Below are 14,579 nucleotides of genomic sequence, written 5' to 3' on the forward strand. Positions count from 1 at the left end.
CCTTGCCCTTGCCAGGTGGTCACTCTCCTTTCCGGGTTCCCCTTCCGGAAGCATCTTACACGCGATGGAGAAGCGTGGGAAGCGCAGCCAGCAGCGCGGCGGGGAGAGCGGCCCCCGCGGGGCGGCCCGTGCGGTGGGCGCCCGGACACCGGACATCCCACTTCCCAGGCGCGCCGGAGACAAGGTTCCTCCATCCCTGCAACAGCAGCAATGTGCACAAACACGCCTGGCGCCCGCAGCACCACACCTGCAAAGCACGACTGCTCACGCACGCACGCACACGCACACGCACACCCAGAGCGATCCCCGCAGAGCCCGGCAGACAGCCGGACGCCTGGGACGCAGGCTTGCAGAACCTCGGTAGCTCGCCCGCCCCACCCCGCCCCCACAGGCTCCCATAGGCCAAAAACACCGCGGTCCTCAACGCCATAAAGCTTGTGAGTAGCAAAACTTGTAAAAATGAAGTGTACAAAAGGAAACACCCGTATAATACATTCGCGCCCTGTATGGAATTCATTCTCTCGAAACTGGCCAACAGTCAGGCAGGACCGGTCATCAGCGATAGAAAAAGAACCCCGACGCCCGTCACGCCACCGAGTCAGGGGTTTGCGCGGTTTTCCAAAGAGAGAGGTGCTCGTTCACAGTTACGGTCCTTGCGGACGGTCTTTCTGGTGAAGAAGCCAGTGACCTTCCCGGCATTTAGACGAGTCACGTTTGATTGTCACAACGTACAAATCTTCCAAGCCTGAGACAAGGGTACAAGCAGGTCAGACGCGTGTCTTCATTGCATCAAGCAGCTCAGGGCTAGTGCATTTCAGGGCCTCATTCACAGTTCGACGTCCATCCCATCGCTTTTGCAACAGAAAGTTAAGAAACTGAAAAGTTTATGAGAAAAGAAAACTCCAGATGGACTTGTCATTACAGAGCTTAAAAATTTTAAGCAATTCAATTGTCTTTGAAAAAAATACTTGCTGCTGACGGGGCGGAGCCATAGCCTCGGTCTCCTCGAAGTGCTCTTGTCCTTTATGTCAGCGAGCAGCTTATGAGAATGCCACCAATTTCCCGGAATGCTTGTGGTAAAACTGAGTTCACGTGTGTCTACCCCTCAGCCAAGCAGAACGCAGTGTGACATCTTCTACCCCAACCCGTCCCTGCGCTGGTGTGTCCCGGCCCTGACAGGAGAGGATGTGGAACCCAAGCATCCGCCCTGGCGGCCCCACGGCCCGGGTGCTCACAGAGGCTCGCTTTCCTGCAGGAGCTCACTCACTAGAGAAAGGGGCCAGCACCTGGGCTAGGGACGTGCTGTGTCCAGAGAGGAAGCAGGCGGGCACGCCAGGCCCACCGTTGTCACCCTAAGCCTGGTTACGGCGCGGAAGGGTTAGAAGCCACATGACACCACGGGACACCGAGCGTTGCGTGCTGGGGAAAGCATGCAGGTATCAGTGAGAACTGGGAAGCATGAGCTCACACAAAGGTTGAATAGTCCGGCTGAAAATCAGCGGGCTGGAAAGACGGAGTGGATTGTCCTGCAAGTGTCTCAGCAGAGACAAAGCAACGTGCAGAGAGTGACGGACTCTTCACCGCAAATCCGGCCCCCCGCGGTAGCCGCGTGGGCTCGGCAGCCTGCGGACAGCGCTCCAACGGCATGCTCCACTTTCATGCTCAGTAACCACGTGAGTGGAAGGAAAGGTTCTCATGCCGTGGGGTGCAGAGGGGGAGTCGGAGGGACAGACGAGTGGAGATTCCAGATGGGTCGGTGACCATCCGTGTGTGGTTTACAACAAAGTGCTGTCTCACGTTGTTATTTTGTGGTTTGTACGTTCAGAACTCACCTCCTCAGCTAGGCTCTGTGCTCCCTGAGGACAGGGACTGTAGGGGCTCCTCAGGGAGGGCCATGCTGCCACCAAGCACCGGATGGCCAGGGTCGCTTCTTCCCTTGGATTCATCGCAAACGAGGACATGCTTGCTTTCTGACCAGCTAAGCCCTTCCCCAGCGCCTCCTCGCCCGCACGCAGTGGGGACGGTCACTTACGCTGCTATCACAGAGTCCCCAGGTGCTGGTAGCTGCCACAGGCACCTTAGAAGCCTCTGGAACTCCCCAGAGGAGGGTAAACAGGCCGTGGTCCTCTCTTCGGCTGGACACGTGGGTAGTGACCACGACCCGAATGCACTCACAGGGCAGGGCCAAGGTGCATGCGTGGAAGATGCCTGAGAGCCGGGTGTGGGTCTGCACTGAGACAAGCCACCAGGCCCCCAGGCTCCGAGCTCAGCCTGTGGGGTGCCCACGGGGGATGCCTGGGGCCCAGGGCCTGATGCATCCCAACCGCGGCCAGCCCGCATGGTCCAAGCACTCAGGCTTCTTCGGACATGATGTCAGCAACAGAGCAAGCTCAGTTGTGGGGGGTAAAGAGAAAAGGAAAGGACTAGTCTGATTTATTTTAAAAATTAAAGGAGTTCCCCTCTCCCTTCTCTTTCTGAAGTGGCTCCCCCTCTAAAAACAAACAAAAACCCCGAACATTCGTGGTGTAGGTTTTATTGCTCTCAAGGTCTTGGCATCAAGTGCACAAGCTCGTCTGTTAGCTCAGAAGGGAATCGCTGAGATTGAAAACCTGGCTGGCCTCGGTCTCTGTGCGAACGGGAGTCTGTGCGGCTCGCTCAGCGACTCCGGGCGGACTCGCCCCGCGCACAGGGGCTCCGAGGGGAGAGAACGTCTCCGGGCAACGAGAGCTAGGAGTTAGCAGGTGCAAGATCGACATCCGCGTCCTGTAGGTGGTGCGTCTGCGCGGCGGTGCCCTGCCGCTGCTCCACGACACCCCGGGTGCGAGTGAGCTCGTCCGTCACACACGCGGGCCGAGTAGCAGCCCCTCCCCGCAGTGCGGGGCGTGAGCCGGGAGGGGGGCCGTCCTGCCTTCGCCCGCAGCCTCGCAGGAGCTCTGCTCCGTCCGCCCTCCACCCCGCGACCACACAGAACCAGCCGTGTCTCCTAAGAGCAGGTGCGGGCTCGAGAAATGCTCCCCAAGTACAGGCTGAGGGCTGATGCATGGTCACTTGTCCAATCTAGTTTCTATTGCTCCCAGGCCTCTTTCCTCCCCCTCCTCTCCTAGAAAATTCAACCTGCCCCTCTTTGGAATGCTGCCTACAGGGCACCAGCGCGAACACCCGCTAGCCGTGCTTCCCTTGCTAAGCAGCGCGAGGGGACTGTGACTGGAAAACAGCAGGCCTAGATTAGGAGGGAAGCCCGCACAGGTGGGCCGTGCAGCAGGACGCTGGAGCTGAGCCCGGGAGCTGGCTGTGGGGGGCCCCCATGCCCCTCCCTTCGCCAGCCCAGCAGCCCCAGCCCCACACCCCCATCTGTAGAACGCACAGCCGTCCTGGGTCCGCGGGTCCAAGGCAGGTCACCGGGGACACCCCGTGGCAGGGGGAGCTGAGGGGGAGCCGTGCCCCTGGGCACCTGGGGTGACGCCTGCCACACAGGGGCAGGCCACCCCTGGGGCCCCGGGGCCTGCTTGGGAGAGGGATGGTGGCGGGGTCCGGGGAGGCTCACTGCCTCTACTTCTCAGGGAGCGGAGAGCCAGCAACTGACCAACTGTAAAAATAAAACCTCTAGCAGCCAACGGGCTCCAGGTGAACAGTCTCCCACCACCTCCAGAAGAGAGGTTTGGTGCTGACATCGTTTTAAACGAGCGTCCAAGAGCCCTGTGGGCTGCAGGCCAGCCCTCTCGGGGCACCGGGGGCAGGGGTGCAGCCCCGTGCAGGCCGGGAGGAGAAAGAGGGACGGGGGCTCCAGGAACCGGGGCAAGGGGCCCCTTCACTATAAAAACAGATGAAAGGTCCTAACACACGGGGTTAGGGAGGAAACGGGCAAGCGGTGGTCCGACAGTGAAAGGGGGCTACCCGCCCGTCCGACACTCGGCGTGTGCCCATCACCCCGAGAACGCTCTGCGCACCCACCCCACCGGCCAGAAGCAAAGGGGCGGGGCGGGGCTGGGCAGGACGGGCAGGCGCTTTGGGGGCCTGGGACCTGCATGTCCTTCTTCCCAGGGGGGCAGGGGAAGGTTCGCTGGGGGGAGGGAAGGAGGTGAAGGGCCAGGGTGAGCTCCCGAAATAACCGATAAAAAACAAAAACAGGATCTAAGTTTAAGAAGAGGAAGCGTCCGAAGGCTCCCTCTGGCGGACAGAATTCTCTCGCGATGACACAGGGGTGGGACCCGTGACCCCAGGAGTGGCTGCCCCCGCCCGGCTCCGTGGTGGACTCTCGCCCCCTGTGCAGGGATGCGGCCAGAGTCATCGTCTGCGGGCCTCCGATGGCTTCTCTCTTGGCTCAAGGTTTCCTGGTCAGTATTAGTCACCAGTTAATAAGAAAAATAGTTTCTAAGGGTCTTTTTTTCCGATCTGTGTGTTGCTCTGTTTTTAATGGAGTTAATTGGATGCCCCCGTCAGACTATGTATGTGCAATCACAGCCAGTAATTATTCCTTTTTCTTAAATTCTTGGTTTCCGTAGCTAGAGCCTTTTTCTATTTCAGTTACTCCTATTAGTCGGCGGACTCCAAAGGAAGCTTTAAAATAGGAAAAAGGCAAGGTTAGACTAGTCGCTTGGCCATCCGATTGGAAAAACTGATATTGGGGGGTCCCGACCTTTTGCTACTGACCTCCCTTGGGGACAGCAGGCCAGCTCTCTCCCCGGTCCCTCCCCCCTCCCACCACAGAGGCCACCTGTCTGGGGGGCTCAGGGGGCGCGAGCAGGAGGTGGGCGTGGGCCTGGTGGGGCTGCCGTGCTCTGTGAGGTGCCCGGGACAGACTGGGTGCCCGTCCATCTGCTAAGGTTCTGGGGGAGTCTGGAGAGCCCAGGGCTGTGTGCAGGGCTATGAGGCATGACCGTGTCCTCGGAGACCTCAGACCATCGTGCAGACAGAGGAGCCCGCCCAGCTGCAGCACACGATGCCTCAAGAGCAGGTGGCTGGCCACTTTGTAGAGAGATGGCCCGGGGACGTGACTGTGGTCTGCACGGCCCTGCGGCTTACTGGACAGAGGCCGGAAAGACTCCAGGTGGACCCCGCTCCCTACAGGCCAGCCTCCTCGCCGGCTCCCAGGCTGGCGCACAGAAGACCCCACCTCGAGCCGTGTTCTTCACGTTCGTTACCTGCCCCGACAAACCCCAGGAACGTCAGGATCAGGAGAGGCGAGCCACTTGCAAAGACGCCCAAGACACAACTGAAGAGAGGGGACAGGAGGACCGTGGCCCAGGAGAGGAAATTCAGGAGCGTCCACGGCCGTCGGGGGGGTTTGAACTGCTGCCCTGGGAACTCGCCCTTCTGGTTGTACATCTCCTGCAAGGCGTCCTGCAAGAGTCAGGGAGAGCGCGCCGCGTGAGGTGTTCTACCACCGACGAGGACTCTGCCCATCCACGGTCCCATAAATAAAGCAACTACTGTGTGCGTGGTGGGGGGGGGCACGGCAGGACCCTCGTGGAGTCCCGCGGCTGCTTGCGTTGGCGGAAGCTCAAAGAGAGCTGGGCGCCCGTGCCTGGCGTGTTGGTGGGGCCCTTGGTCGCCTCCCGCTACCTCCTGTGGTGGGCTGGCGGGCAGCGGCCTTGACCGCTGGGGGCCCGGCGGCCCGGGCACCAGTCCTGCCATCGTCTGCACCTGCTACGTCACCCACGAAAGTGACCTCAGCTCTCCTTCCTCTGTCTCCTGGAGGCTAAGGAGCAGGTGAGAGCAGGGAGACGAGGGGCCAGAGCATTCCATTCTTCAACGCGGAGCTCACTGGTGGAAAAGGTGCACCCCGCCCCCCGACCCCAGCCCACCTCTCTGCGGCCTCGACAGCCGTGCCTGGGGCCGGGCCTCCTCCTGTCACCGCCCCCCTTCCTGCACCACCTCGCTTCCCGGGGGCCTCCCCATGTGCTGGTGGCTCAGCCCCAGGCCTACACCCAGGACTGGCGGTGGGCTCCAGCTCACAGGTGTTGGGGAGGGTCGAGGAGGGGGCTCAGCTTGCCCACTGTTGAGGACGGACCCGCCACAGCGCACACGGGGGCCATGGCTTCCTCAGGCGGCAGCTCCGTGCCCTCCTGACCTGGGACCCAGGTGGGGAAGCGTAGCTGGTACGCACGCACGTGTGTGGCATGTGTGGTGGCCACACACGTGGGGGGGAGCGGCACACGGGGGCATTCAGACTCGTTCACACTCAGTCTGTCTCACTGAGAGGAGATGCTGGGCCCGGCCCGCGGAGGTGATCTCACGGAGCTGGGTCTCAGAGCCCCTGTCCTCTCCTTCTCCCGACTCCTCACCTGACCCGCCTCCTCCTTCCCCTCGCAAGCCCCTGCTGGACCTGCAGGGAGGATCTCCACCGCCAACACCTCCAGAACCCCAACTGCATCCACCCGGCGTCCCCTCCCTGAAGCCTGCAGGCATTCGGCCGCCGTGGCCCAGACACGAGCGGCCAGGAAGGGAAGAGCACTGGGCTCAGGACCCTGTCCCATCGTCCTCACCGCCCCGCTGCCTGCCGTTCCGATCGTGCGGCAGGGGTGAGGGCAAGAGGCCGGGAGGCCCGGGACAGCCCGCTCCACACCCGCCGGTCAGCTCCCACGTCTGCCGAATGGGGAAACCGTGTGGCGCAACCTTGTGGTCCGGTTCTGGGTCCCTCTGCTGCTGACCGGCAAATACCGAAGGCGTGAGCTGTCAATGCCTCTCGGAAGCTGTTGCATCAGGATTCGGGCCGGGTCACTGCAGGGTCTGCCTCCGGCCCGGCAGGGGGCCATCCAGGCCCACTCTACTCACAAGCTGGGGACAAAAGAGGCAGTTCACGCTCAGCTGCGGGGCGCACCCTGGGCGGTCTCTTTGAAGCCCAACTCAGGAAAAGTTCGCCAAGTGCAGAGAGGCCAGGCCCCCAGGTCACGGCGTCAGTGTGTGTCTCCGAGATACGCTCTGCTGAGAGTGGGGCACGACCTAACCGTTCACAGCCGGGAGGATGCGGGACGACCACAGCTGTCCCCCTGCGGTGCAGGAGTGAGGCAGGGGCGCCTGGCTGGCTCAGCTGGTACAGCGTGCAGTCCGGTCGTGAGTGCCAGCCCCGTGCTGGGGGCAGGGTTTACTTAAACTAAAAACAGGGGTGCCTGGGCGGCTCAGTCAGTTAATGTCCAACGGTTGGTTTCGGCTCAGGTCATGCTCTTGGGGTCGTGGGATCCAGCCCCACGTCGGGCTCCGTGCGGGGTGTGGAGCCTGCTTGAGATTCTTTCTCTCCCTCTGCCCCTCCCTCCCCCTCTCTAAAAAAAAAGCAATAAAAAAAAGACCTTTTAAAAAAAAATAAAAGGAGTGAATTAAATCTATTTATGTCAATGTTGACAATATAAACACAACAGTGACTGACAGAGATAAAAACAGACCACCACGTTCTTGAAGTAAATTGAATTGGTAAGTGACACAAAAACAACTGAAAATGTCACTACACATCTCGCTCGTACAGAGAAGCGTGGCAAACGGAAAACAGCCCAAAAAGTCGGATAAGTCAAAGCTCGCCACTTGCTGCCTCTGATGGTAGGGACAGAGATGAGGTCCCTACTCCGTCACGTCCAGAGGCCTCTGCGTCCTGGCTGGGCCCTCTGTTCCCCCGCCCCCGACACCGTCCACACCTGCACTGAACAGGCACGTGCGTGTGAACACGGCCCGCGCACGACCCGCGCGCCACGCCACCTCCTGCACAGAGTGCCGTGGGTGCCACGCACACGCTGCAGTCGGTGTGTTTGTGCGTTGTGTCCCCAGGGTCTGGTTCTGCTGATGACACGTCCTCCGTTCAGCGTGACCGAATCATCGCAGATGAACACGCACGACGCCCTATTTCCCCACAAGGTGCCATTATTGCTGCTCTTCGTTGAACGATACGCTGCTCGCAGGTGTACGAGTTTCAAACTCTCGCACGTTGCCCTGGATTCCGAGACGGATTCTGCTCTGCAGCCCAGTGTGTCCCAGCCCCGTCTGCCGCTGCATCTACACGGACGCGCACACTGCGTTTCTTCTTCGTATAGGCTTTAGTTTTCTTCTGGAGAGGTTATACTCTTGGAAATCACACATTTTACTTATGTTTTCAAACGTATGAGCATAACGCTAGTGGTACTACTCTCACACTAGTCTCCTCTGCTCCCTGCTTGGCTTGCCTTTTCGTTCGTATCAATGCTATCACTCTTCTAATGGGTCAGTCGTGCCCACGGTTTGCTATTTTATTAGTATTTTTAAAGGAAAAGCATCCGGTACAGCTGACTCACTCTTTTGTAGCTTTGCTTTCTGTTAAAATGATGTATGCTATTTTAATTATTTTCTTTGTTCTATGCTCTCTGGGCTTACTCTATTTTTAATGTGTGTGTGCATGTATAACATATGTGTATGTCAGTGTGTGTGTGTGATTAAGAGGCTAACACGTGTGTAAGACATTTAGAAGAGATACTGACACAGTAAGATGCGTCTAATGTCAACTTCATAGTCATTCCCTTGCAGCAAGCACGTCTTTTCTCTCCGGTTATCCTAAGATCGTCTCATTGTCTTTCGTGTTCTGCAATTTCATTGACAACTGGGGTGGGGGGTGATTTTTCTTTATTTACCGTTTCAGACTTGTGTTTCTCGAACCCGATGAATTCCAGAAGCTTTACAGGTGTCATCTCTGACATCTGCTCTTCCCCACGCCTGTCTCGCTCTGCACCTGCCAGGAGTTACACATTGGACTCTCGGTCTAGCCTCTGGTCCTCTTAGCTTCCTTTATGTCTGCACTTGCTCTGTGCTACGTTGAGGAATTTCTTCTCGACCTTCGAGTTTACTAACTCTCTCTTCAGCTGTGTCAATCTGCCATTTAGTCTATTAAACGAGATTTTACTGTCAATGACTAGGTTTTTGGTGCCTGTAAATTCTACTTGGTTTTTCTCAAACCTGTCTTTTCAGTAGGTATTGCTCTTCTGTTTTCAGTTCCTTCTTTGTGCTCAATCACTTCAAACACCCTGATTTCAGTCTCTGTGGACCTGCCGGCTAACGGTTTTGGAGAGCTCACCTCTTCTGTTCTGAGGCTGTGACCCCTGCGCATGGGGCCTGGGTACATGCTCGTCTCCAGCAGAGTCTCACCTGCAGGAACCTTGAGCAGCTGGGGTTTGGGACGTGTCCTCTCAGTCCTGCACGTGTTCCCCCAGGAGCTCGGCAGTGACTCGCCTGGAACCACTTGTGCTGATATTTTGGCTTTGTTCTCCCTGAATTATGTTGCCAGTATGAATTCAAGCCCCAGAGCCCTCTGAGGGCTGACCTGTGATTATGAGTCCCCAGGGAGACCTTGTTGCGACAAGAGGAGAAAGGTGAGCGTCAAGGTCATTTCTCTTGCTGGTAGGTAGGTTTCTTTCAGTTCACCATGCGAGGGCAGAACTCTCAGAGAGCTCCTGCCTGGAATGAGGTCAAACCCTTATCTACTGTTGCTGGGGAGGCATTAAAACTCAAGACTCCAGGGTAAGGGGACCAGCAGAGGCCACTGGAGGAGTGAGGCGTTCCCGGGTCGCAGGCTCACCACCTGCTCTTCAGCTCCACCTTCTTTGCTGGCCCTTAGAGATTTCCCTTATTTTCTTAAAAGCTCACCAGTGCCTTTAAATGGCTATTTGCTGTATGTGGAAAGGACCTTGTCATTCTCTAAGCCCCCCCAACGCTGAAGATGAGAACACTGTGTCCTGTGTGTTCGTGCGTATAAAGCAAGACGGTGGCACGTTTCGGGGCAGCGTGCTGTGGGGGAACGGAGAAGGGACAGGTGTGCTTGGCATGACGGTCTCTCCGTGTCCCCTGGATTGTGTCTCTTACATAAATCACACACACACAGTGTGTGTAGCCTGTAGGCCTATCAGCTGTTTACGTGAAGAGATGAAACAAACATGATAAAAGGGTACCAGCCACGCTTACGTAAGCACCGTGTCACCCTTTATACCTTCCTCTAGTGTCTTGATTTCCCACAAGAAAAATGGAAGACACTGGAAAGAAGGTACAAAGTGTTTCAGAGCCGCATGGTCCTCCCGTCTCCACAAGTGTGCGCGCGCCCCCGCCTGCCCTGAGCCGCCCCTCCGAAACCTTTCACGAGAGCCCCCGGGGAAGGGGAAGGCCGCGTGCCTTTACCTTCTCCTGGTACAGTTTATGAAGCCACTGAGCCGCTTCCTTCTCATCCAGTGGGATCTCTTCCAGAGGAAATCTCCTGTTTGGTTAAGAAGAGTGAGAGCAAAGTGGCTTACCCGTGGGATGGCATCGGACAGAAAAGGGGGAGGTCGCTGCACGGTGGGGTGACTGGCTGGCCCCACCTTTCTGCTCCTGCCTCACTCTCGAGTTCTAAAACCACACACACATCAATGGCATTCACCCGGAGCACAGAGGAGCCAGCGCCTGGTGCCCTGGGGGCTGCGGGGGGCACGGAGGGTGGGAAGCTGTGTTCCTCTCCGAGGCACAGCCAATTCTTCCCATGGTGGGTGCTCCTCAGCAGTTTAATGGAACAGACCGTGCCCCCCGTCCCACTGAGGACGCTGAGCACTGGTCAGCTCCCGCAGGAGTTTCAGTCTTTCCTGAAAGTTCATTCTTCGGAAGCACTCAAACCTGGGAGTGTCTTCCATGAGGCAAAGAGGATTATGTATTTCACAAATGAAATCTACTTGCTCCAATATGAAAAGCAATGGAGATTCAGAACTTTAATCGTAACTCACAACAGCTCACTTCGGCAAAGAGACGAGTTTATCTGTAATCCTCATCACCAGCGGATTGCCAGCCCAGGAGCTACGTGTCCTCCCGGGAAGACAAGCAGGGCAGGAAGGGCTTTCCGCGGCAGCCGCAGTACCCGAGGCCGCCAGCAGGGGGCGCCCGGGACACCGTATTTGAAATGAAAAAGGACACGTGCCGTCAGACCCGGGAGCGAGGCTGGTGCCACGTTCACGCAGCCTCTGGGAACCTGCTGTGCGCTCACGGGGAGTGGAGGAGACGTAGGGCCCCTCGGAAGCAAAAATGCTCTAACTCTGTGGACCCCTAACGGTCTTGGGCACCGGTGTGCCACAGGTTAGAGGACGTGCAGAAGGCGTTGTCTGCTGAGGGACGACTGCCTGAAGGCTCGCAACCCACCTGCCCACCCTGCCCTGGTTCTGTATCTCCGCCCCGCCACATCTCCGCACCGCCGCACCTGCCCCCCGCAGTATCTACACCCCGCCGCACCTGCCCCCCGCAGTATCTACCCCCGCTGCACCTGCGCCCTGCCGTATCTACGCCCCGCTGCACCTGCGCCCCGTAGTATCTACACCCCGCCGCACCCGCGCCCCGCAGTATCTACGCCCCGCTGCACCTGCGCCCCGTAGTATTTACATCCCGCTGCACCCGCGTCCCGCAGTATCTACGCCCCGCCGCACCCCCACCCCGCCGCACCTCTGCCCCGTAGTAGAGAACCACACCCAGGTTCTGCTGTAGGTCTGCTACATGCAGCATGAAATGTACAGAATAAGAAGTTAAAAGGATAAAAAAGGAATAAAACTATGAGCATCTATCTCCCAGAATACATTCAAGCCCCTTCAAGGACGCCGGCCCCCAGTGCCCGAGTGAGCGCGGGGAGCCTCAGGCCCCCATCACCGAATGCCCCGGGCCTTGCCCCACTGCGACTTCACCAGCAGGGGAGCAGGAAAAGGACTCAGAAGAGAAAATCTCCATTGGCCCGTGAGAGCTTTGGCTTGTTTGATTATAAGCATGTTTTGGACTCACTGGAAGACTGCTTTGCTTCAACACCCAATTGGTTAGTATTACAAACCAGTACACTGAAGCTTTTAGAAGTTCTAAGAACATATCTGTTAAAATAAGATCAGGTATAGTTCCATGCTTTTTGCAACAAAGGGAAAATGAACAGAGTAAGGCACAGGTCTTCTCCTGCAGGAGGTGACTGTCCACTCCAAGGGCAGCACAACCCGGTGGGGTGGCCGTGAGCACCGGCTTGGAGCCGGACCAGGAGGCTCGGCCAGCTCTGCCACCCGCCAGCTTGGACCTGGGGCAGCTGAGACTGTGTGAACCACAGCCCACCCCTGACCATCCAGGGACCAGCGAGGGCGAGGACCGGCACTGAGCCCACCGCTGCTGTCACGGCCGGGGACCACAGTATGTGTTCTGGTCGGAGCCACAGCCAGGGCCCCTGGTGAGCCAGCCAGTCCCCGCTGGTTCGAGAGATCTAAGGGCAAGGATCCGGGGCTCTCTCCCTGTCCCAGGGTGGAGTGAGAGAACCTATACGTCCTCTGAGCCAACCCACTGCAAATTTCAGGAAGAGAAAGCCCCCTGGCTTATTCTTTACCTTCTGCCTATGGGAATCCTCGCCACTGTCCAAGCTGAAGCTCAGCCCCTTTTAAAAAGCCTCTGTGCTCCCTCCGGCAGGAGAGGTTGCGCCTCTTGGGAGCATCCAGAACATTCTGCCTTCACCCACACCCACTCCTTCACCTTGCAGGAGAGCTGGTGCTTCTCGGGTCTGTCCCCACATCTGCAGTGCCAGGCACTGGGGACGCCGGGAGGGGGGGCTCACCTCACACACATGTCCGCCTCGTACTTCTTCCCGTAGAGGATTCCCAGCAAAGACGGGTTCTTGTTTCCACGGAAATTCAGCGTGACGTCATAGACGGCTGCAACTGCAGGGAGAGGCCGGGGTGAGACCTGGGCTGGCACCTGCGTCCACACCCGCGCTCGTACCCTCATCCGGTTCAGCCCCAGACCCGCAACTGTTCTCACACCCCGCTCAACCCCACACCCAGCTCTGCCCCGCATAGGCTCCCGGCTCTGTCCTGCACAGGGACCCGGCTTGGCCCTGCGCCCCGCTCGGCCCCACACAGGCGCCCTGATTGGCCCTGCACAGGGGCCCGCCTTGGTCCCGCAGGCTCATCTCCGCACACGGGGGGAGGGACCCACGTTACTGCATTTCCTGCCCGTTTGCGCTCAGACTGCTTGTCTGGATGCTTCCTACTCGTACTCCCTGTTCCTTGTCCCTCTTTGATCTTGCCTCCTTTGGGATTCGTTAGATAGATGTATTTTTTCCTTGATAAGGTTTTCGGTTACATAACTTTTTCATTACTGATTTACTCATCATTTATTCCATTGGCCAGCCTTTCATCAGCTCAGAAGCGCTAGGACCGGCTTCCACACGGGGACTCCACTTACTGGCTCTCCCTTCTGGCCCCCGCCGTCCCGTATTTCGCATGTCATCCACTTAGGTAGCTTTGGACACATCATGCCCGCGTCTTGCTGCCCGCAGAGCGCAGAGAGCGCGGCATTCTCCGGCTCGGCGGTGGCCTCTTACCTGTCCCTCGGAGGCACTGGACCGCCGTGGTGAAGCCCTTGGTCCGAGGCAGCAGGTGGTGCTTGAGGACGGGCAGCCCCTTGGAGACGGCCACCTCCATGCTGACACGGTGCTTCTTCTCCGTGAAGCGCGTGCCCTCACAGTACAGGAGGAACTAGGACCCGAGAGGGGACAGGGGTTACCCCAGGCGATGGGCTCCCCTGTGCCCACTCCCAGAGCGTGTGATTTCTAGCAACGACAGAACACTCCAGGGACAAGTGTGGTGTCATTGACGGTGTTATTTTGTTTAGGGCTGCCACCCATGCTCCGACCACACGAAGCCCTCCGAGAGCAGCGGACAGCACGGCACTGACTCTCAAAGACTGCAAAGACAGCTCCCCGTCAAGAACTGAAACAGGAAGCTGTCCCCGGCAGCTGCCCCCTGACGGGCGAGCGCAGAATAGGAAGTCTTTCAGGCACTTGCCTCAACGTGAGCGTTAGAAACGAGATGAAGAACTACCCCGAGCTCGAAAGAGCAGAGGGAGAAGCAGTGCTCCAGCTGACCCACGGCCATTACTTCCCATGGCTGGCCCCTCGGACTCATGGAAGTGGATGGAAGGATAGAAGGAAGCCCCAGCCCAGGGCCTGAGGGGTGGATGCTCTCAAGAGCAGGCTACATCTTCTTTGAAGCACAAATTGACGCCAGAACCATAGGGTCCCTGGGGTCTGCTCTGCAGCCCTGCTCCCCGGAAGCTGCTCCCTGCAGAGAAGCCCCCCCCCCGGGGAGGGCCGGCAGGTACCCGCAGGGGCCAGAGCTGCTCTCAGGGCGGCTCCATCGTACAAATGAGCAGGGATGCAGGAAGGGGGCTCGCTCCCTCTCCAGGCCCCCTCAGCAGGGCTCCGGGTCTGCACAGGGGCAGGCAGAAGCAGGTGGCCCGGGAAGGGCCCCCCAGCCTGTAAGGTTCAGAGGGTGGGGCCCCTGGCTCCACTGTGAAATTGTTCCCTGGTGCAGGATTCTTGTCGGCTACAGCGAATCACGTAGGTTGTGGGGGGTCAGGAGGCCTAAAGTCAGCCGGACTGAAGCCGCGGGGCACTCACCCACATGTACTCGGGGTAGTCGGACAAGCGCTTCAGCCCCTCGATGACAGTGTCCCGGTCCTCCTCCCATTTCCGCTTGCAGAACACGATCTCCAGGAAGTACCACGTCCAGCCGATGAGGGGCACATAAAGCAGCTCCCTCTTTGCGAGGACTTTGGAACTCTGGAGGGAGGGGGCAGTCGGTGAGGACCAAGACCCT

The 14,579-nt window shown here is 58.5% G+C and overlaps 1 protein-coding gene across 2 annotated transcripts in view; it reads right to left on the reverse strand.

Annotated features, from left to right (window-relative positions):
* Positions 1-2,517: 2,517 nt before the first annotated feature.
* The window catches only part of AGPAT3 (1-acylglycerol-3-phosphate O-acyltransferase 3), a 91,383-nt gene continuing 79,321 nt past the window's right edge, over positions 2,518-14,579 (reverse strand). For both annotated transcript variants that reach the window (XM_040621851.1, XM_008710181.2), the window contains exons 4-9: positions 14,381-14,542; positions 13,304-13,457; positions 12,536-12,638; positions 10,123-10,198; positions 5,142-5,340; positions 2,518-4,557 (exon numbers count right to left, since the gene is read on the reverse strand). In XM_040621851.1, the coding sequence (XP_040477785.1) occupies positions 4,469-4,557; positions 5,142-5,340; positions 10,123-10,198; positions 12,536-12,638; positions 13,304-13,457; positions 14,381-14,542 (783 nt within the window). In that variant the 3' untranslated portion in view covers positions 2,518-4,468. The remainder of the gene's footprint in view (positions 4,558-5,141; positions 5,341-10,122; positions 10,199-12,535; positions 12,639-13,303; positions 13,458-14,380; positions 14,543-14,579) is intronic.

The sequence above is a fragment of the Ursus maritimus genome, unplaced genomic scaffold (assembly GCF_017311325.1).
Source record: "Ursus maritimus isolate PB19 unplaced genomic scaffold, ASM1731132v1 scaffold_4, whole genome shotgun sequence".
Lineage (NCBI taxonomy): Eukaryota > Metazoa > Chordata > Mammalia > Carnivora > Ursidae > Ursus > Ursus maritimus.